The sequence below is a fragment of the Lutra lutra genome, chromosome 4 (assembly GCF_902655055.1).
Source record: "Lutra lutra chromosome 4, mLutLut1.2, whole genome shotgun sequence".
In the NCBI taxonomy this organism is placed as follows: Eukaryota; Metazoa; Chordata; class Mammalia; order Carnivora; family Mustelidae; genus Lutra; species Lutra lutra.
Genome location: NC_062281.1, coordinates 195,789,627 through 195,810,828, shown reverse-complemented (window position 1 = coordinate 195,810,828; position 21,202 = coordinate 195,789,627). Strand labels below are relative to the sequence as shown.

Below are 21,202 nucleotides of genomic sequence, written 5' to 3'. Positions count from 1 at the left end.
GTGCGGTTTCCTGGTTGGTCACAGCCTCTGCTGAAGCTCTGTCACCCTTCCTGGGTTCTACGCGCTTCCTGGGACGGCCACACTTTCACCCCGCTCACGCCTAGTCCTGCTCGTTCGTCTGTGGGCCCTTCTGCGTCCTGGGCCCCCGGGCAGGGTTCTCTTCCCCACAGCCTCCCATCCTAGTTTCTAGCTCTCACCCAGTGGGGCTTGGGAAGCACTGCTGGGAGGGATGGGGGGCAGGGGCGGGACACATGCTGGCGTCCAGTCCCCCCCCACCGGGGAAGCTGTTCGCTCTTTCCACAGCGTTTACAGGGCCCTACCCAGGCCCCCATCCATCCCGGGGGGTGGGGGTCCAGCACAGAGCAAGCGGGGCCCCATCTAGACAGCCATTCAGTGCCGCGGGGCCCCATGTGTGACGGCGACACCTACACACACACACGTGAGTTCTGTGCGCAGAACAGCACGAACACACGGCTGTGAGCTTGACTGTGTCCCGTGTGCTGAAGCTTACTAGACTTCTCTCGTGGCCCGTGGCCTGTCTGCCTTATTTATTGTGTTTTCAAGAGCACGTCAGCCTCCCCAGCTGGTACGGTTTCTTTCCAGCTGCTCCAGCCTCCGTTCTGGGAATTCCGAGCCTCCGCTGTCCCGAGCTGACGTCCGCACGCGGATTCCCAGGTTTCACCCTGAAACACCGGAGCTCGTAGCCCAGCTCTCTTCTCATTTACCTAGCATGCGTCTACGTCCAGCCTTCTGGGGTATCTTTCACCATTAAGATGCCGTCGAGCAGGGTCTAAGACCACCCTGGGACCTGGGTTCTGACCGTCCCTTGTCCCCATGCATGGGCTTTGCGATCTACGTCCTCACCCTACTGGTCCTCCCTCCCACCTTCCGCCCCGGCGAGGACAGGCCCTCCAGGGGCTGAAAGGCTGCCCAGCCCGCCAGCGTTCCTGCAGGGAGCAGGCCTGCCTGACTGGGAGGCGAATGCACTCAGGGGCCCTCCCCCCGCCCACACCCTGGGTCTGTCACGTGCCTCCCCAGCAGGTAGGGACACAGCACGCTCTCCCCACCCCTGCTCCCGAGCCTCTGTGGTCAGTCACGGTGAATGTTTCATTCTCCTTTGCCACGAGCGGACGCGTTTCCCGCCGTCCCTGCTGGCAAGCATGCCCCGGCCAGGGTTTCAGCTCCGGCTCCAAGGTCAGCCCCCAGGAGTAACCCTGGCTTTGTTTCTCAGACACTCGAACACACTTTCGAGTTCCAGAAATTTTTCTTTGGTGCTTTGAGAACAGAACGTCGCTGTCATCGTTTCCAGAGTTTCAAGTCTGACACGCAGGTTTCCGTCCTTTCCTGGGCCTTTTAGGACCCCTCCTTGCTGGTCATTTCCTTAAAGTTCCTTACATTGTGGCTTTCTCACTCCAGTTCTGCCACATCCAGTGCTTCTGTCTGAGATCGCTCCCGTGTTTGCTTCCCATACCTGCTTCTCTTCTTGCTCTAAAGCCTCACCAGAGGCTAACACCTCTCCTCCCCCACTTCCATTAGCCTTCCTCTCCGGCATCCTCTTCCTCCCAGCCTCCCTGCCGCCTCCCAGCAGAGCACCCAGATGGCAGAACCCGCTGTCCAGCCCCCGGGCCGCCCTCCCCACTGCTCCTCCCAGGACGGCTTCTCCAGCCTGATCACCAGCCTGGCACCCTGTCCCCTCCGGGAGCATTCATTCCACTTACTGGAAAGCCTGGACACAGCCCACTGACATTTTCATGGACGGGCAGTTCCCTAGTTGGTTAAGGAGACCGACGGGCTGCTAGAACCCCCTCATTTTGCTCCACCAGACCCTCTGCCTTGAGGATAACCGCCAGCTAGGCTGGTGCTGGGGGGGACGCAGGGGCTACAGCTCAAACCCTAAGTGCCCGGTGGGGCCATCTGGGTCCAACCCAGTCCACTGGCCACCCGCCCCCGGGATGCTCGTCACCCCCTCCACTGTACACTCCCTGAAGACATGTCGTCACCCCTGCCCTCGGGCCAGCCTCCTCCCCGCGGGGCCACGCTCCCACACACAGACCAGCTCCCATGTGCCCCCCAAGAGCACCAGGAACCTGGACAGACCCCAGCTCTCATGTCCACCCCACCCCCAGAGAGGGGCAGGGACCAGATGGGGCGGGGGGGGGGCTGTGGTGCCTCCCTGGTCTGGAGGAGGTTCCTGTCCCAACACACTCCTGCAGGCGCACTGGAAGGGCCGCACAGTGAGCCCAAAGCAACAACAGCACAGGCCACGAGGAAGTGGCGGCTTCTTTCTTGGGTTTCTGGGTTGCACATGTACCGGAGCTCGTGCCCAGCGACCCCACGGGGCCCCAAAGTCCCGCAGCAGGGTTTCCTGGGGCACAGGCAGGGACAGGCAGCACTCCAGGGCCCAGGGGTGCAGCGGACGTGGTCAGCCGCCCATAAACACAGCGGGCTACGACGGCAGGTGGCCGGGCTGAGCACGGCAGTCCCAGGGCCTAGCACCAGAAGAACCTGCCCAGAGCGCAGGGACCCCTCTCTGCGCCTGCGCCTGCCCTCAGTCCCCACCCAGGGTCGCGGAGGGGGTGGCAGGGGGGTGGGGGGAGGGCTTCCCCAGCTCCTGCGGCCCCTGCAGCTGTGTGGCTGTGTGGCTGTGCAGCCGGAGGCCGGGCCCACCGCCTGGGCTCCCTGGAGCTGGGCCAGGTGGGGCCTCCCTCCCCTTGCCCAGCGAGAGGCTGCAGGGCCGGGCAGTCTGGGCTGAGTCCTGGCCGGCCCACAGGCGCCCTCGTCAGTCGTCGCCAAGGTGCCTGGAAGACGGGCCTGCTTGGGGGCTGTCTCTGAGCTAGTGCTTCTCGGCCCCGCTGCTGAGCCCCGGTGCTGGTCGGTGAGACGCCGGCTGTGAGGCTGCTGTAGACACGGGAAAAGGTCAGCGCCATGGCAGGTGGAAACTCTCGAAGCTGCTGGAGTTCTGGGCTCACACCTCCCGTGTCCCCTCCTGCCCTGGCAGCCCGGCCCCTCCTCCCTCCCCAGCCTCTGCCTCATCTGGGAGGTCCAGGTTGTGGCTCGCCCGCTGCCCCGCGGGGCCCGCGCTGTGTGCTAGTGCGCAGTCCTCATCCGTCCTCTGGCCTCCGTCGCTGGTCACAGGCCCGTGATACCCCAAATGCAAGGCCATTCTCTCACCCAGGCCTGCAGCGTCCTCCCCAGCACAGCCTGTGCCCTGCTCACACCCATGCCAACAGCAGGGCTCCTCCCTCCCCAGATGAACGCTCCCAGTGCCCCCAGCCCAGCAGCATGGCGGGGGCTCTACAAGAAGCCGGCCAGTCCACTCCAGGGCAGGGGGCAGGGCCCAGGACTGCAAGGCAGCGCAGCCCTGCCTCTCCTCCTTCCCACTGGCCTGAAGGGTGACAACCAGGGCCCAGACCCCAGCTACATGTCCCAGTAGCCCGGACGGCCCGGGGCTGCCATGCAGTACCACACCTGACCACCAGGTGCCGCCATGGGGGCGCTCTGGCCGCAGCCGGCACCCTGCCCGCGGCCGCAGTGGGACCCGCCCCAGGGCTCCTAACAGCCAGGCCTGGGCTGCCAGGCTCAAAAACACGCGTATACAACATCCAGCCCGCAGGTGGGGTTCCCCACTCCCCACCTGGCTGCTGGCTTCCCCTGACTACACAGCGGCCCGGGACGCCACCCTCCCAGCACATCTCCCCTCCCTTCGGCGGCCTGGGCGAGCTGACTGGGAGGCTCCAGGGGCACCCCGAGTTCTGCTTGCAGACTTGTGGGGGCCGTGGGGGCCAAGAGGCCAAGCCGCTGTCACGGCAACCCCCCCACCCAGGGCTGGCGCGGGAGCCGGCGGGCACTGGTGTGCACACACACAGGGCTCAGCACGCAGACGAGCCCACGCGTGCACGGGCTCACACACACGCAGGGCAAGGCAGGGAGGGGTGGGGGGCCAGGTCAGCGCCCGGCTACACTGGACTGTCCGGCCCAGCCCACGGGGCGGCAGAACCCTGCCCTGAGGTCCAGCACGTGTTCCCCGCCCCTGAGGAGCCAAGCACACCGGCGGGGACAGCCACGTTCTCGCCAGCTGGCCTGGCCGCTCAGCCCGGTGTGTGGGGTGGAGGGACGGGTTCTCGCCGTGGCGGGACTGGGGAGCCGGTTGTCTTCCTGCCTTCCCCTCGGGAGCCTGACTCACCTTGCTGGCAGGTGGGTCCCAGGTAGCCGTCCGCACAGTGGCACCACCCGGTGACGGGGTCACAGGCCGCCTCAGCCCCGCAGCCACAGCGCAGGACACAGCCCGGCCCGAAGAAGCCCGCTGCGCAATCTACAGGCGGGAGGGAGGGGGAGAGACGGCCTGAGGGCCATCCTGCCTGCTCTGGCCAGGGCACCCCAGGCCCTCTGTGGAGGGGTGGAGGAAGCAGAGGCCTCTTGGGCCTCACTCTTCCTGCCCTGTGTGAGCTCCCACACGGGAAAGCGCCAGGTCCTGGGCACCTGCCCAGCCCAGGGCTGACAAAGGGGGCCGGGCCATCAGGGATGCCCCAGGTCAAGGCGAGCCCACCACGGCAAGGTCAGGTGCACAGCCTGCCGTGGACAGGCCCTTCGATGTCCAAGCAGGCTGGCAGGTCAGGAGGCTCCTTCCCACCTCACGGGGCTCCCGTTCCGGCCATAGAGCAGGAGCCCTTGACATCCCAGAGCAGGAGCCCCACGCTGGGCACCCCCGTACAGAAGGCCGGGACTGGCACTGGAGGGCAGGGGCCCCCCTGCACAAACAATCTTCTCCACCAGCAGAGACCCGCACCCGTGCCCTACTGAGCGGGACCCCAGACTCACCGAGGTTACAGGCGGCCCCTGTGCGCCCTGGGGGACACAGGCACTGGCCGGTAACGGGGTCACAGGGTGCCCCTGCCTCGCAGTCACAGCGCTGGTGGCAGCCCTCTCCAAAAGAGCCTGGTTCACACCCTGGTGGGGGACAGTGGACTCAGCATCCCTTCCTGTCCCCTACCCAACACGGCAAGGCCAGGGGAGCACATGGGAACACAGAGCACTCACCCCTCTCGCAGAGCTGGCCAGAGAAGCCGGCAGGGCAGACACACTGACCGCTGACGGGGTGACAAGGGGCTTCATGCTGACACTCACACACGGCCCGGCAGCCAGCCCCGTGGAAGCCAGGGGGACAGGCTGAAGGACAACCCTGTTAGAGCCCTTACCTCAGTCCGCCCCCAGTGAGCAAAGGTCCTGGTTCAGGGGCTCGTGCTCGCCCTTTCTCCCACCTGGGCCTGGATCCCCCCCATCAAGTCTGGGGCTCCAGTGGGAGGTTCACCTGCTCTCGTGGGACCCTGAGCCAGAGGAGTCCCACGGGGAATGGAGCCAGGCCTTATCTCATGGGCCGCCACCGGGAGAGAAAGGGACAGCGGCCCTCGCTATGAAAGCCCACATGGGCCCTGATCTCCCACGCAGGAGGAGCAGCCACGGGGGCCGGGGTCGCCGCCCCAGGACTCACGGTGCTGGCAGGCCTGGCCGTAGAAGCCAGGGCCGCAGTGGCAGGTGCCGGTGGTGGGTTCGCACGTGCCGTTGTTCTGGCAAGAACACTCCAGGCGGCAGGCGGCCCCGTAGCGACCGGGAGGGCAGGCTGAGGAGGGAGCTCGCAGGTCGGTCTCCCGCAGCGGAGGAGCAGGGGACCCGGGGGCGGTCCCCGGGCACTAGCCTGACTCTCACGACCTTGGGGGGTCTCGCCCAGCCCCCACAGCGGCCCTGTGCTCTCCCCGGGGGTCCAGAGCCCCCCCCCAAACAGGGCTCAGTCTGCCGGCTCACCCAGCTCACAGCGCGGCCCCGTCCAACCCAGGCCACAGGAGCAGCTGCCGTTGGCCGCGTGGCATAGGCCCCCGTTCCTGCAGGAGCACACGCCCTCACAGCTCACGCCAAACCGGTTCTGAGGGCAGCCTGGGGGCAGAAGTCAGGCACCAGTCAGAGCTCCGGGACTGGACACGCTCTGGGGACATGTCCCCACCACCTTCACTCAACAAACACTTCCTGGGGCTAGTCTCTGCCCCACACGTGCCAGGGAGCAGATAGCAGCCGTGTCTTGCCCACTCATCCCTCTTCTCCGCAAATGCCAGGCCTGGCTGAGCACTGAGGAGGGGCGGAGAGTGCCTGCCCAGCTGGCAGAAGCTGATCAGGGCAGCCTTCCTGGAGGTGGTGGCCTCCGCACAGGCCCATCCTCCAGGCTGAGGAGGCCAGGCTGCTAGGCTCTCCAGACAGCCCCTGTCATAATCTGGCCCACAGCTGCTGTAGGTTCCCGGACGTGCAGCTGCTGTAGGTTCCCGGACGTGAGGACACAGCCTGGCTGTGCCAGGCCCGAGCGGTTAGAACTCTGCTGCCACGGGCGAAGACCTAGGGGGTCAGTGGGAGTGTCGCTGACTCCTTGATGAGGCCCAAAGACTGGCAGAGTGCTCTGACCTACCAGGGACCGGGGGGTGGGAGCCAGGCCAAGGGGCCATGGGGTCATGGGGCCCAGGACTGCCATCACGGGCAGGAGCCCCATGACTGCTCCTTTCCCCCACCACACCCTGTGCTCCAGGCCTCCCTCCTCCTGGGGTCCCTGGCCTCTGGGCCCAGCAGAAAGAGCCACAGGACTTGAGCTGGGCAGCTGGCCCCGTCCTCAGACAAAACAGCCGCCGGACCCTCCAGCTCAGAGGCTATGGGTGGACAGTGTCCGGCCCCTGCCAGCGGCTTGACGGGATCAGCGGAGGCAACTGGCCGAATGCACCCCTGGCTCGAGAACCTGGATCTCCCCTCGGAACCGACGGCTTCTCCTCATCAGCCTCCACTGAGGGCTGATGCCACGGCATCTGTGAGAGACGACAGGCAGGCAGAGTGGGCGCTCACCGTGCTCACAGTGGACGCCAGTCCTCCCGGGGGGACAGGAGCAGCTGCCAGTCACCGGGTCACACACTGCTCCCTGCCCGCACCGGCATACGTGGGCACAGCCAGGACCGAAGCGGCCCTGTGGACAGCCTGCTGGGAGGAAAGAGGACGGTGGCCAGCCCTGCCGGCTCTCCTTCTCTGTGCCACATCACCCAGAGACAGGATGGGCTGCAGGGACGTCCCCTGCCCCTGCCCGCCCTGGCATCTCTCCTCCCCCCGCAGCTCGGCTGGAGGCCAGGCCAGTTCTGCAGGGACAGTGAGTCCCTGTTGCCCCCAACCACTCCCACCAGCCCAACCAATTTCCCAAACCCGTGGGAAGTCCCCACAACTCAGAGAAGGGCGCTGTCCTCGGCGGGATGCCCAGCTGGCCTCCGTCTGCACAGAGGTCCATAAGACCCTGCAGGGTGTGGGGAGGAGGAAACAGAGCCGGGCGGCAGGGACACTGGTGTCACACGGACACCCTCCACCTCAGCCCAGCCTTCGGCCAAACGCAGTGGGACAATCAAGAAGACAGACGGTCAGGGGGCCCCACCCCCAAGGCCCAGAGAGCAGGCACACCCTCCCTCCCCAGCCACTCACGCAGGCTGCAGTCTGCCCCCAGGAAGCCGGCAGGACAAAGGCAGGCCCCAGTGGCTGCGTCACAGAAGGCCCCGGGGAGACAACCACAGTGCTTCTCACAGCCAGGCCCAAACCGCCCCAGGGGGCACCCTGCAGGGACAGGGGCAGGTGCCAGAAGCTGGGGTGAGCCTCTAGGATGAGCAGCCCCTCCTGAGGACAGCCCAGCGGGCACTTCCGTCCACAACTCCACCCAGAGGGGCTGGGTGGGCAGGCTGGGGTGTGGGCGGGAGAGGTCAGTCCTGGCCCCGCGTGGAGCGGTCGGGTGCAGCTCGGGGGCCGTGTGCCTCCATGACCAGCAGCTCTGCCCCCCTGGGTGGGGTCACCTACCCTGCTCACAGCCGGGACCTGTGGAGCCTGGTGGGCAGTGACACTCCCCAGTGATGTGGTGGCAGGCGGTGTCGGGTGGGCACCGGCAGTGCTGGGCACAGGCCTCTCCGAACCAGCCACGCGGACAGGCTGCAGGAAGCCAGTGCGGGGGGTGGTGGGGAGCCCTGGTGCAGCCGGAGGGACCCCCATCCCCATGCCAAGAACTGTCCCACCCAAGGGTGCTGGCAGGGCCCAGGGGCTCACCATTCTCACACTGCGAGCCTCTCCATCCCGGGGGGCAGAGGCAGGCCCCCGTCACGTGGTGGCAGGGGGCCCCCTGCCGGCAGGCACAGCGTTCCTCACAGCGCGCCCCAAATGTGCCCTCAGCACAGGCTGCAGTGGGCAAGGCGAGGCAGAGGCTCCCAGGGTGCGAGGAGAGCCAGACGCCCCCCACCCCTCCCCCAGGAGACCCCCGGGAGCTCGGACGGCAGCCCCTGCCCCCACTTGCCAAGGGACCACCTCATGGGGCCTTCCACCCTGGAGCGAGGCTGAGGCCACCCCCTGACGGGACCAGTGGGTCCTCCTGGGCCCCCTCTGCACCCCAGCCCCCAATGCGGCCCACTCACGGCTCTGACACTTGTCCCCGGTCCAGCCGGCGGGGCAGAGGCAGTGGCCTGAGCGCCCATCACAGACACCGCCGTTGAGACACCCGCAACTGTGCTCACAGCCGGCTCCGAAGTGCCCCGGGGAGCACTCTGCAGGGCACAGTACCCCAGGAGTGCCCCACGCCGCCAGGGCCCAGGAGACCCCCACCCCACCGGTGCCTCCCGCACCCAGAGCCTTGGACCCCTGTCCTTGAGGAGGAGAGGGACCTGGGGGAGGGTCACAGCGTAGACCCGCCTGCAGAAAGCCCCCCCATGCCCCCAGAGAGTAGAGAGTGAGCCAGGACGGACACCCTGGCCCTCCCCCCATCCCCCTCCTCCTCTGCCTGACCCAGGCTCACCTTGCTCGCAGGCCAGGCCAGCCCAGCCCTCGGGGCATGTGCAGTGGCCTGAGATGGGGTCACAGGTGCCCCCGTGCTGGCAGAGGCAGGTGTGCTGACAGCCGTCGCCGTACAAGCCCGTGGGGCAGGCTGTGGGAGGGGAGCAGCTCACAGCAAGCAGCCTGGCCCGGCCCAGCGGGCTCCACGCCTCGCCCCCATCAAGAGGCAGCCCAGGTGGTTCTGCACCTTCCGGTCCCCCCAAAACCCAGCACCAGACTTCACAGGGAGGACCTCTCCCAGGGCTGCCGCTAAGACGACCCACCCCAGGCCACCCTGGGCCCACCAACCCCGCCCTGGGGAGCTCGGCACCTCCCTGCCTCCCCCTCATCGTGCCAGGTGCCCCGTGGGGCGCAACAGGCCCTGGCCCCCCTGCCCACCACTCCTGCCAAGTCTCCTGTCCTGCGGCATCCCACGCCCACGTGACCTGTGTGACCCACGGCGGGGAGGGGGTGGTGTTCCTGGGGTGGGGGTGGGCTTACGCTCTAGGCAGGTGGGGCCCATCCAGCCAGGGCCGCAGCGGCACTGTCCGTGGACGGGGTCACAGGACGCCCCGTTGAAGCAGGAGCAGGTCTGGCTGCAGTTGTGCCCATAGGTGGGGGCAGGGCAGGCTGCAGGAGGGAGGGGACGTCAGGGGCCAGAGGGGTTGCGCAGACCTGGGGCAGCTGGGCAGGCTTCCCTTCCTCTGGCCTGGGCACCCCTCAGCATGGCCAACGGGTCTCTAAGTGGCCACCTGGCAGCTGGAGGAGGAGGCCCCGGCCTGTCTCCAGGAGCCCCCAGGGCGGCCTGGGCCTCACGCACCCTGCGCACAGCGGGGGCCCCAGCGGCCGGCAGGGCAGAGGCAGGAGCCGCTCACAGAGTCACAGGGGGCCCCGGCGGCACAGTCACAGATGCCGCGGCAATCCAGGCCGAAGAAGCCCGCCGGGCAGGCTGTGGAGAGCGGAGGGGCGGGGGGGCTGTGATGGGCCACGTCCAGGGTGGCGGGGTCCGCCCTCCACCCCGGCACACGCCCCAGCTCACCGCGTTCACAGAAGGTTCCCCTCCAGCCGGCCGGGCAGGTGCACGCCCCGCTGACGTGGTCGCAGGCTGCCCCGTGCTCACACTGGCACTGCCGCCCACAGCCCGGCCCAAAGTGGCCCTGGGGACACCCTGAGACATGCCGCCCCCGCCCACGGTCAGCCAGAGTGGGGGAGACCCACTGAGACGCGCCTGCACCTCTGTCATCCCGGCTGGGAGCGGGGACCATGGGGCACTCTCCTCCGACCCGGGGAGGTAGGAGCCCCAGGCGTAGCCTCTGGAGCTGCCCCAGCCTGGGGGGCGGTGGGGGACAGATGCAGAAGCTCATGGCCCTCGGTCCTCCCCTCCTCCCGGTGCCAGGTCCCTGCTCTCCCTGCCTGGTGCTCCAGGTGACCTTACAGACCAGGGTTGGCTGCGGGGGGCGGGGGAGCCTGGGCCCAACGGGACACGGGGAGCTGAGGGAGCTCAGGGAGCGAGACCCTCCGCCTGCCCCGCAGACAGAAGGGCGGGACCAGAGCCCCTGGTACTTGCGTGCGTGCATGCGTGGGCGCGTGGGCGTGCATGCACATGGGGTGTGTGGCTGTGGGTGGCCCAGGACTCACGCTGTTCACACTGCGGGCCTGTGTAGCCGGCCTCACACACACACAGGCCACTGACCGCGTCGCAGCTCCCGCGGCCTGGGCTGCAGTCACAGCGCTGGCTGCAGTCGGGTCCCCAGTGCCCGCTGTCACAGGCTGCAATGGAGCGCTGGTCAGCCCACACAGGCCTGGCCGAGCACAGGCCCTCCTCTGGCCCCCCACCCTGAGCCCTGGGCCACCCACCTCTCTGGCAGCTGAGGCCGGTCCATCCAGGGGCACAGCTGCAGCGTCCCGTCGCCGGGTGGCAATGCCCATCATTGGCACAGGAGCATCTCATCTGGCAGCCGGGCCCGAACCAGCCTGCTGGGCACGCTGCGGGCCGGGGGCGGGGGGAGGGGAGGCTCAGCCAGGGCAGTGGGGGCACAGGATCGGGGCTACGCACTGCGGGTCGGGGGACCCATACTCACGGTCCTGGCAGCGACTGCCTGTGTAACCAGGGGGACACAGGCAGGCTCCAGTCCCAGGCTCACACGTGGCACCGTGCTCACACGCTGGACAGATCTCCTGGCAGCCGAGCCCCCAGCGCCCCTCCGGACAGTCTAGACCCCCCCCCCCCCAGCCAGTCAGTATCCCCTAGGGCCTCGCTGGCCCCGTCTGACTTGGCTGCTGACCCTGCATCACGGCCCAGGAGAGGGGGAACAACAGGTCATGGGAACCCCCAACCCCTCCCTGGGCTGCGGGCCGCACAGCACCACCCCCAGAAGAGGAGCCCCTGCCCCAGGACGGGTGGTGGGCAGGCAGCCTGGAGGGCAAACCATAGGCCCAGAGAGACAGGCTGGCAACGTGCGGACAGGTTCCCGGTGCTCCCAGGTCAGTGCAGACCCAAGGGTGGTTCGGTGTGGGCTCTCAGCCGCTAAGGACAGGCCTGGGGTCTGTAGGCTGCGGGACCTCAAACAGGGCCCAGGGCTGAGACCCCCCAGACTTGCGGGCACAGGGAGGGGAAGGGATCACAGGACACCACGGCCACTCACCTGCCCCACAGTCGGCCCCCGTCTTCCCTGGGGGGCACAGACACTGCCCCGTGACCCGGTCACAGGGTGCCCCTCCACAGGAGCAGGACCCCGAGCAGTTCACACCAAATGTCCCCCCCGGGCACTCTGCAGGAAGGGACAGGAAGGGCCTCAGCCACCCCCTTGTGGAGCCACCCCCCTGCCCCAGCAGGGCTGATGGGCTCAGCCAGGGTCCCCCAGGTGACCATGGGGATCTCAGGAGCAGGCAGAGCGTGGGGCACCCAGGCAGGGAGGGGCCTGCTTGGGCTGACCGTGCATGGAGAGGGGGGTGCAGGATGGACTCTGTGGGCACCCAGCACCCTGGAGGGCACCCTGCACCAACCTGGGAGCAGCTCCACCCTCCTTCCTCCCCCACCCAGCCGAGAACAAGTCTACCCCCATCTCAGATCCCCAGAGAGTGTGGGGTGGGGTGAGGTGGGGGTCTGCAGACACCACTCTACTCCAGGCTATGGCCCTGTTCTAGCAGGACAGCTGCTGCCATGGGAGCCAGGCACATTCAGAGGGTGTGGAGGACCTGGAGGCCTGGGCCCCCCTCCTCTTCTGCCCAGCAGAGGGGCAGTGAGACCCTGGGGAAGAGAGGAGACCAAGGAAAGAGGACCTCTGAGAAGGACCAGCCCAGGGGCTCTGTGCCCACAGTAGGGCTGCCTCAAAGCACGTGGGGGCCCGGAGCCTCTCACCTCCCTGCGGGGACAGGCAGAGCCCTGCCTGCCCACCTCGCTGGAAGCCCGACCACCCTGAACACAGCCTGCCCCACGACCACCCTGCACACAGCCCGCCCCACGGGGAAACCTGGGCGGCCCTGCCCAGGAAGGCGGGCGCGGCCCCTGGAGGGAGCTGCTGTGATCAGAGCCCCCAGGATCAAAATAGCCCTGGGGGAGAGGATGGCTGCAGTCCAGCCAGTCCCAGCCGGGCCCACCGCTCTGCACGCACACCCTGCAGCCCAGGCCAGCGCAGCCATGTGGACGGCCCTCATCACAGGCCACACGCCGCGCCGTACCTCCAGCCCGAGCCTGCGCTCTAGCAGCTGCCCGGGTCCCACAGACTCCGGCCCACCAGGACAGGGAGCCAGCCCCCGGGTCACAGCACACTGAGCACACTGTAGCTAACAAGTTGGGGGGGGGGAGGACACAACGTTGGAGGAGGCGACCCCTTCCCTGGGCACACAGACCATTCCTGCCCCAGCAGCCCAGACCATGGTCACAGGGACAGGCCAACCTGTGTGCAGTCACCACTGTGTGACGAGGGTGGAGCCAGGTGGCCTGGCGGCTCCCCGTCCTGGTCACAGCACTCCGGGGGGCTGGGGCCAGCCACTGACCTTGACCACAGTCCTTCCCCTGATAGCCGGCTGGACATGGCCTCCCGCACTGGCCGCTGACGGGGTCACAGGCCACACCCTGAGGACAGGTGCACGCCTGTAGGCACCCAGGCCCAAAGAAGCCTGGCATGCATTCTGCAGGGGCGAGGAGAGAGGGACCTGCAAGGTCAGCCAGCCGGGGGCCCCACCCCGCACCCCTGCACTCACCGTCCTGACACTGCTCGCCCCGGAAGCCGGCCTTGCAGGAGCAACTGCCGTCCCTCCCGTCACAGACCAGCGTGTTCTGCTGCTCACAGCGGCACTCCTCGGAGCAGCCGGGCCCGAAGGCCCATGGCGGACAGGCTGCACCCACAGAACCAAGACAGGGGGCTGCCTACCTGTGTGCGTGAGCCCCGCCTGGGTTCCTGGGTCTCCAGCCCCCGAAAGCCATGCAGAGAGGCACCACCCGCCCCAGCCACTGGGACCACCGTGCTGGTTTCATAGATGAGAAACCGGGTCTCCACGGAGTCCAGGTCCTTGCCCTGGGTCCCACCACTTCCCAGCCAGGAGACTCGGAATCCCCATCTCCCCGTTTTAAATGATCCTTCTACAAAGCACCATACGGAGCTCCCAGATGAAGTCGGCTCATCACCCACATCTCCCCCACAGCCCACCAGGGAGGGGTGACTCCTCCTGGGTAACCCCTGGAGATTCAGGGAGCCCCACTGGAGATTTAGGACTCACCCTTGCTGCCGGCAAACCCCAACAGCCAAGGTGAGCCCCGAACCCAGAAGCTTCCGAGGGAGGTCTGCCCCTGCCCAAGCTGTCGCTGACCCCTTAGCCCGGTTGTGGGACCAGGGGCGACAGAAGGCGGGGACCACGCCCCCCCCAGGCACCCTGAAGTCCGGAGGACATGGCTCTGGGTCCCTGGGGCCCATGTCCCAGGCGGGGGACCCCGCTGAGCCCTGCATTGCCCTCTGCAAAGGAAGGGTCCCTCCCGAGCCAGGGTGCAGGCAGCAAGGCACGGGAGTGTGCAGGCCTGCTGTGGCAGCACCGCCCCGCCCCCCAGACGCCGGCGGCCAGGGCAGGGGACTCACCCAGGTGGCAGAAGCGGCCGTAGAGCCCCGGGCCACAGAGGCAGGCCCCGTAGAGGCGGTGGCAGCGGCCACGGTCGGCGCAGTGGCACTTCTTGTGGCACTGCCGGCCGTAGAAGCCCTTGGGGCAGCCTGCGGGAGGCCGGGCCCCTTGAGTGCCCACCCGCACGCGTCCCACGCCCATGGCGATACTCTGAGGGGCCCCGTGCCCAGCACAGGAGCTAGGAGGGGCCCAGGCCCCCTGGGCAGGGCCACCAGCACCTGAGGACTCTGCATCCCAGATGGGGAGGGGCCCAGGGGGCAGACAAGGGCACCACGAGGACAGGGCAGACCCAAGATGAGCCATGCATATGGCAACCGGCCCCGGCTGGCCTGTCTCCCCAGCGTCTGTGGTCTGGAGGATGGCCCAGGGCGCGAAGCCAAGCACGTTCTTGAGCATACGCGTGGGAGATGCACAGAGACCTCACCCTGAAACCCTGTGTCCCACCCCACCTACTGCATCCTGACATCCACTTCTCGGTGGTCACCCAGCACCCCCCGGCCCCCAGAGAAGCCTCAACCGGCCAGCATCCCGGGACCAAGCCCAGGGGGCCCCAGGCTAGGAGAGAGCATCTGGATTTCCTTCCCGAGGCACCTCCCTCGGGCCCAGTCCTGCCCCAGGCCTGCCTCCTGAAGGGCCACAGGGAGCTAGACAGTCACCCCGAAATACGTCCACACCTAAGTCCCCAGGATCTGCTGGTGAGACTTCCCCGGGTTATCCTAACCCATGAGTGTCCTTAAAAGAGGAAGGAGAGGAAACCAGACAGGGGAAGGCAGAGGCAAGGGCTGGAAGGACGCGGCCCCACCGTGCAGCTGCCCGCGCACGGCGGGCTTCCAAGGGAAGGGCAGGGATGCGGAGGAGCCGCGAGGTCTGACCAGAGGGGGAGGAGGACGGCCCCGCAAGGCTGCCATCCGAAGCCCCAGGAATAGGTTCCAGGAACTGAAACTACCCCCGTGCTGAGTGGGAAGTTCTCAGCTCATTGGCTACAGTGTCCACCAAAGAGGCGGAACTCTAAGGGTCTTAAAGGTAAAGCATCAGTCACCTGGGACCCTTGTGGGGACCCACAAATTCCTCCAAACATGCAGACACTTCACAGTTCGAGAGGACAACACGGTTGTCCCATGCAGCCATGGGACCAGGCAAATCCCACCCAGCCGCCAAACAGCTCTACTCGAATGCTTCCAGGAACGGGGAGCTCACTACCTTGCAGGGGACCCCAGGGCAGATGTGCTAGTCGGCCAAGTCTTCCCGTGTGCTGCGGCTGGGCCCCAGGAAAAGCCAACAGAGGGAAGGCCACACCGCCCTCACTGCGCTGCTGCGTCCCCTCCCGCTCCCTGAAGGCCGGAGGCCAGGAGAAAGCGCCCGCTGAGAGGTCGTGTCCCATCCCCTCCACCCCAGGGACATTCCAGGGTCCCGGACGGGGCTGCACCCACCATCCTCACAGCGGGCTCCACCAACCCCGGGAGGGCAGCGGCAGGCGCCCGTCGCAGGGTCGCAGGTCCCGCCGTTCCGGCAGCCGCAGGAGAGGCTACAGTTCTTCCCGAAGGTATCCGGAGGGCAAGCTGCAGGGGCACGGTGAAGCGTGAGGGTCGCCAGCCTGCAAGACGACGGTGGTCCCGGCAGCCCCTTGGGGACACTGAGACACGCTCCCCGGGCGCAAGCCGCCCAGCTCAGAAGCCCCCGCCCAGAGCCCCCAGCTGCAGCACTGGAGCCCTCGGCCCAGCCCCACCCCACGCAGACATCCCCTCCCCCGACCTCCGGCACGTCCACCTTCTCACCGGGGCTCTCAGCAGCCAGAGCCCGGGAGACCGACCAGCACAGTATGCCTGGCCCAGTGTCACCCGCCGGGGCTGCGAGAGCGGGTCTCAAAGGCACGCCAGCTACCCTCCTGCCGAGTGGCCTGGGTGGTGGCTGCCGTACGCAGGACGGGGACAGGACCGGCCCGCCCACCAGCTACTCTTCCCTGCCTCAGCTGCTGGTCTGCTTGCCCTGGACCATCCACGAGGGACAGCCGCCAGGCCCTGCCTGTCCCCGGGACCCTGCCCAGGGTGGCTGCCGCAGGTCCCAGAAATCACACCCACCACCCCCAGCCCCATGGCCTCACTCTCATTGCAGATGAGGCCGGTCCAGCCCTCGGGGCAGTCACAGCCGTCCAGGCCCGGGAGGCAGGCCCCCCCATTCTGACAGTCGTCACACGTGAGGCTGCAATCCTGGCCAAAAGAGGCATCCAGGCAGACTGGGGACAGACCAGGGAGGAGGGGGCACGTCAGGGCCCAAGTCCAGCCAGACTCAGCTGCACGTGTGCTGGGCAAACCCAGCACCTTCTCTGAGCCTTGGTCAAATGAGACCACGACCGGGCTCTTCCCCAAGCCCAAGACCATAGGGCGGGCAGCGACCAGGCTGAGGGAGCACGAGCCACGGTCCCTGCAAGCAGAAGCCGCACGGCTGGGCCCACTTCTCACCAAACTTCTCCATCAGTGTGTGCTCGCCCCGGACCTCTGCCGCCACCGCCTCCTCCTCCTCCTCCTGGACCCCGACATAGTCGTCTTGGAAGAGGGGAGGCCGTTCATCCTGGAGCACCGCGACGTGTGGGAGGGGCCGCACGAAGGGCAGCTGGCCATCCAGGTCCACCTCGGGGATCTCCAGGGCTGGGAGGGAGCACAAAGGCCTCTTAGCGCCTGCCACCCCCCTGTCCTCCTTGGTACCAGACCCTCCTGCCCTCAGGGCCGGTGCCCAGAGGCGGCTCAAACCTGAGTCCCACCCCTTGGTCTCGCCCTGCAGCCCCTGCCCCACCCCTCCTCAGCACAGTGACGAGGGAGCATCCCAGCTGCCCTCCTGAGGGACGGGGAGGTGGGGGCGCGGCAGCTCTCTTCCCCTTGGACACTGTCCTCTGTCCCTTGTGTCACCTGCACAGGGCAGGAACTGGACCACCCAAGACCCCCCGGGCAGCCCCCTGCCCTGCAGGGTGCGGATGGCCAGCCCCTCCCCCACCTGCTGCCCCAGGCCGGCTGCAGCGGGAGGGAAGAGGAGGGGCACCCGGAGCAGGAGCTAGAGGGCTGGGTCCCTGTGGGGAGGGGTGCAGACTCACGGGCACAGCCCCTGCGGTCCTCATCCAGCCGGAAGCCGGCCGCACATGAGCACTGGAAGGAGCCCACCAGGTTGGTGCAGTGGTGCTCACAGCCGCCGCGGCCGGACGCACACTCGTCCACATCTGCGGACAAACCCAGGGCTGCGGGGGCCTATCCTCTGGGGTCGGGGAAGCAGTGCCCTCCTACCCCGCCCCCACCCACGTGTGACTGAGGCCACAGCCACTCCTGGAGGCCACCTCCACGGCAGTCCTCCGATGCCCAGCGTCAGGATGACGGCAGACGCCAGCCAGCCTGCGCCCAATGGACCAGTGTGGGGGGATGGGCACAGGCAGGTGGCAGGGCCCTGCAGAAGCGGGTGTCCAAGCAGGGCCCTGGGGCGGGGCACGGGTAGGGCCCCTCTCACCCCACGCTCAGCCCCCCTGCACCCGCTCACCCTCACAGCCGCAGCCGTCAGTGCTGAGCCGGTAGCCGGCGTAGCAGCCACACTCGTACCCACCGGGACTGTTGGTACAGGCCTGCTGGCAGCACGGGGAGGCCGCACAGTCGTCCACGTCTGCAGGACACACACCAGGGCCGTGGCACCTGCCCGCGTGCATGCCCTCCCACGCCCACAGCACACGGGCCCCGCACACACTGCCACGCATCTGGCCCCAGGGACACACGGGACACACGCCGCGGCCCTGGGGCGGGCCTGCCAGCTGTGGGGGCCGGAATGAAGGCTGCAGCATGCTGGGGAGTCCATCCCGCAGCAGCACCCCCTGAAGAAAGGACCCGCACACCCTGCAGGGCTCCAGGCGCCACTGCCAGCAACCGGGGCATTCAGTGACACGGGGCCGACGGGGCGCGGGGGCCAGGCGCTCAGCAGGGCCCACCCTCCGCCCAGTCCCCAGCAGAGCGAGTAGCCCAGGGAGGGGACCCAGTGGTAGCTGTGGAGTCACAGCATCACACCAAGGCACAGCCTGGGGGCGGGGGGCTGTGGGCAGGTCGCCGCCGCGCACCGATGCACGTCTTCTGGTCCTCGTCCAGCTCGTAACCGCGGGGGCAGGTGCACAGCGGCCCCGCACTGCTGTGGCTACAGCCGTGTGAGCAGCCCCCGTTGTCTGCCTCACAGCTGTTCACAATTTCCATCTCGATACCTGCCGGGAGACACCCCAGCAGGGACGTGGGAAGGGGTCCTGGTGAGCCCCCCACAGTACCCCCAAACCCAGCAGCCAGCCTGCAGCCCCCAGGCCCATCCTATCAGGAAATGGGTGGCCCCCAGCTCCTGGGCTAGGCGGGTTCTGGAATGTTCGCCCCAAGCCCCACCCCCCTACACATAACCCCTGCGGCCCTGGGCCCACCTCAGCCCCCACACCCAGCCCTGCCCCTAGATGACCAGAGAGCTCATCCCTTTGGCCCGGCCCCAGCACGCCAGTGCCCATGGGGTCGGGGGGCCTGTGTCACTGCTTCCAGGTCCCTCCATAGCCTGGGGTGCCCGCGCCTGCCCGTTGTCCACTCACGGTAGCACTGGCGGCCGTCAGCGCCCAGCTCGTAGCCCGCGTGGCAGACGCACGTGAAGGAGCCCTGGGCGTTGAGGCAGCCGTGGGCACACTGGGCCTGCCCCGTAGCGCACTCGTCCACATCTGCGTGGGAGAGATCGAGTGGAGGGCTCTCGGGACGGAGGCCTCTGGGAGGTGCGGCCCCCAGTGGAGGCCTCAGGGTGGAGGGGTCCCAGTGGGGCTCAGGGCTCAGACCCAGGGCTCTCTCCCCACTTCCCGCCCCAACATGCCCTCCGAGCTTGGTGTTCTCATCAACAGCCCTCGGGGTCAGAACCTCGCTCCTTCTCAGAGCGAGGAGAGCACAGGTCTGGACCAGCAGCCTCGGGCAAGGGGGTCCGTCTGAGCCCACCTCCCTCAGCTGCGCCGCCCCAGCCACCAGGCCGGGTCTCGGGCCGGCCCCTGGGGGGCCTTTCCATGGCCGGCCGGTAGGGGCCGCGGACCAGGGGCCATCATCAGCCTCCCGCCCGCAGCACTGGCTGGAAGTGCCTGATCCCCAACACTGCTTTTGGTCACCCCCTGAGGTCCTCGGGGTGAAGCTGACCCTCGGCCCGGTCTCCTGCTGAGCCTGCCGCAGCCCCCGGCATGCAGGACGCCTGAAACGATCCTTCCCGGGGTTGGAGCCGTGGGGGTTGCGCTCAGACCCCCACCTGGATGCCTGGGGAAACGGCCACCGTCCGCCCTGGACGCACCCCGACAGTGATGGGGGACGCGCAAGACCCCCCGAACTCCTACGACGGGGTAAGACACGTGGCAGCCCGCGCAGCCCGCGTCCCCGAAGCGAGGCATGAAGGAGCACCTTCTAGAGAGCAGCACCCGGCTGGGACCTGGACGATTCTCCGTGCACGTGCTAACGACAGCCGTAGAAACATCTAGAAGCCGGCCGCTCAGGGAGCTCCTGGGGCTCAGTGATGCTCCCTGCCTTCTCTCCGCAGCCTCCCCCCACTTCCCTGATGACCATGTACCACGAAGCTGATACCATAATCACTGAGAAACCGCCCAAGACCATCCGCTTGCTTCTGCCGGAGTGAGACTCGGGCTCCTTGAGTGTGTCCCTGTCCCCTCCCTGTCCCCCGCCCCAGGAGGGGTGCAGAGCCCGGCTGGGGCCTGAGGGGGGGTGCCTCACCTTCACAGGACCTGCGGTCGGCTGCCAGCAGGAAGCCCGAGTGGCACTCACAGTGGGCGAGGCCGCGGTGCGCCTGGCATGTGTGCGAGCAGCCGCCGTTCCGCTCCGCGCACGGGTTCCTCCCTGTGGTTACAGGCCCAGAGGGAAGACGGGGGCTGCAGCAGATCTGGGGTGCCCAGGCCTCTCCTGAATCCCCCACCAGGGCTCTTGTCCCTGGGGGCTCCAGTCTAATGGGCTCAGCAGGGGTCCCCCTCTCCCCAATGTGGGAACCTCCAAGACATCCCAAGTCCTCTGGAGCCTCCTCCTACTCAGACCTAAGGAGTCCTAAGGCCCCCAGCCCTGCAGCCCCATGCCACTGTCCCCCACTGCTCAGCCCTCAGGGCCACCCTTACTCTGGCCTGGGACCCTGAGGCCAGGTGTGTGTGTCTGGGGGGTACTCTCAGTACTTGCCTCATTCCAGCACGGCCCCCCACTTCCACATCTCGCAGACCCTCAGCCTGCCCTACCATCTCCATCAGCAAAGCTCCTCCTCCCATGACAGGCCTGAGACCCCAGAGCAAGAGGCCAAGTGGGGCCCTGCCTGCGTCTCCTGTCCGGAAGGGCCGGGACCTGGGTCCCACATGCCCACACGGAGCCTAGGACGGTGTGAGAACTGAGAAACACTCAGGATGCCCTTCCTTGCCCCATCCCCCGTGCACCCCATCCCGGGCTTCCTGCCCCCAGCAGATGCACGATCCCAGAGCACAGCCTAAGGGGCTTCCCCACCACACCCACTGGGGGCCAGACGGTGCCCCACCACCCAAGGGGCCCTGCCTCCCCCAAGTCCTGCTTCCAGCCCCAGAGGCCACACAGGGAGGCCAGCCCAGGATCTGTGCCTGGGGCTCGGGCTTCAGGGTTCCCAGGTGGGTGTGTGGCATGGGGAGCAGGGGAGTCCCGGTGGGAGTCCCAGCCCCAGCGCCCATCTCCAGGGTGGCACACTCACGGACACAGCGCTTTCCATCCTCCTGGAGCTGGAACTCGGGGCGGCACTGGCAGCGGTGCCGGGTCACCGTGAGCTGGACACACTCGTGCTGGCAGCCCCCGTTCCCCACGGCACAGGAGTTTATGGCTGGGGACACAGACAGGAGTGGTGGATACAGCCCAGGGGGATGACCAGCCGGGGGACCCACCCTCATCGGGCTCCGACCACCTCCTGCAGAACCCTTCAGGACCCCCCACGCCCCTTTCCTTTCTGTCTCTGTCCCAGAAGCAGGACTTCGAGAGGCATGCCGTTCCTATAGGGTTCACAGGCCTGGCTTCACGGCTCGGCCCGCATGCGGGGTACCCAACCGTGATCAGCTTCCAGACCCGCGTGCCCCGCCTGCCCGAAGACTGGGTGTAGACGGGCCCTCCAGGGCCAGCCGGCATCACCCAGCATGGAGAGCACCACACGGGGTCCCATGAGAAACGGCGCTTCCAAGGCCAGAGGCCGAGCAGCCTGGGAG

General features: G+C 67.8%; 1 protein-coding gene across 4 annotated transcripts in view; it reads right to left on the bottom strand.

Moving 5' to 3' along the window:
* Positions 1-1,245: 1,245 nt before the first annotated feature.
* Positions 1,246-21,202, bottom strand: part of MEGF6 (multiple EGF like domains 6) — an 83,990-nt gene continuing 64,033 nt past the window's right edge. For 2 of the 4 annotated variants that reach the window (XM_047724244.1, XM_047724247.1), the window contains 31 exons: positions 20,701-20,826; positions 19,719-19,841; positions 18,557-18,679; positions 18,056-18,193; positions 17,491-17,610; positions 17,057-17,179; positions 16,431-16,616; positions 16,073-16,204; positions 15,402-15,530; positions 13,932-14,060; positions 13,063-13,197; positions 12,856-12,990; positions 11,502-11,627; positions 10,938-11,069; positions 10,714-10,842; positions 10,495-10,626; positions 9,896-10,024; positions 9,677-9,805; positions 9,358-9,486; positions 8,840-8,968; positions 8,463-8,591; positions 8,101-8,229; positions 7,858-7,986; positions 7,492-7,620; positions 6,874-7,002; positions 5,800-5,928; positions 5,489-5,617; positions 5,038-5,166; positions 4,819-4,947; positions 4,184-4,312; positions 1,246-2,898 (listed from right to left, as the gene is read on the bottom strand). In XM_047724244.1, coding sequence (XP_047580200.1) covers positions 2,834-2,898; positions 4,184-4,312; positions 4,819-4,947; positions 5,038-5,166; positions 5,489-5,617; positions 5,800-5,928; positions 6,874-7,002; positions 7,492-7,620; positions 7,858-7,986; positions 8,101-8,229; positions 8,463-8,591; positions 8,840-8,968; positions 9,358-9,486; positions 9,677-9,805; positions 9,896-10,024; positions 10,495-10,626; positions 10,714-10,842; positions 10,938-11,069; positions 11,502-11,627; positions 12,856-12,990; positions 13,063-13,197; positions 13,932-14,060; positions 15,402-15,530; positions 16,073-16,204; positions 16,431-16,616; positions 17,057-17,179; positions 17,491-17,610; positions 18,056-18,193; positions 18,557-18,679; positions 19,719-19,841; positions 20,701-20,826 — 3,989 coding nt within the window. In that variant the 3' untranslated portion in view covers positions 1,246-2,833. The remainder of the gene's footprint in view (positions 2,899-4,183; positions 4,313-4,818; positions 4,948-5,037; positions 5,167-5,488; positions 5,618-5,799; positions 5,929-6,873; positions 7,003-7,491; positions 7,621-7,857; positions 7,987-8,100; positions 8,230-8,462; positions 8,592-8,839; positions 8,969-9,357; positions 9,487-9,676; positions 9,806-9,895; positions 10,025-10,494; positions 10,627-10,713; positions 10,843-10,937; positions 11,070-11,501; positions 11,628-12,855; positions 12,991-13,062; positions 13,198-13,931; positions 14,061-15,401; positions 15,531-16,072; positions 16,205-16,430; positions 16,617-17,056; positions 17,180-17,490; positions 17,611-18,055; positions 18,194-18,556; positions 18,680-19,718; positions 19,842-20,700; positions 20,827-21,202) is intronic. The other 2 variants (XM_047724246.1, XM_047724245.1) reach the window with 2 other exon arrangements.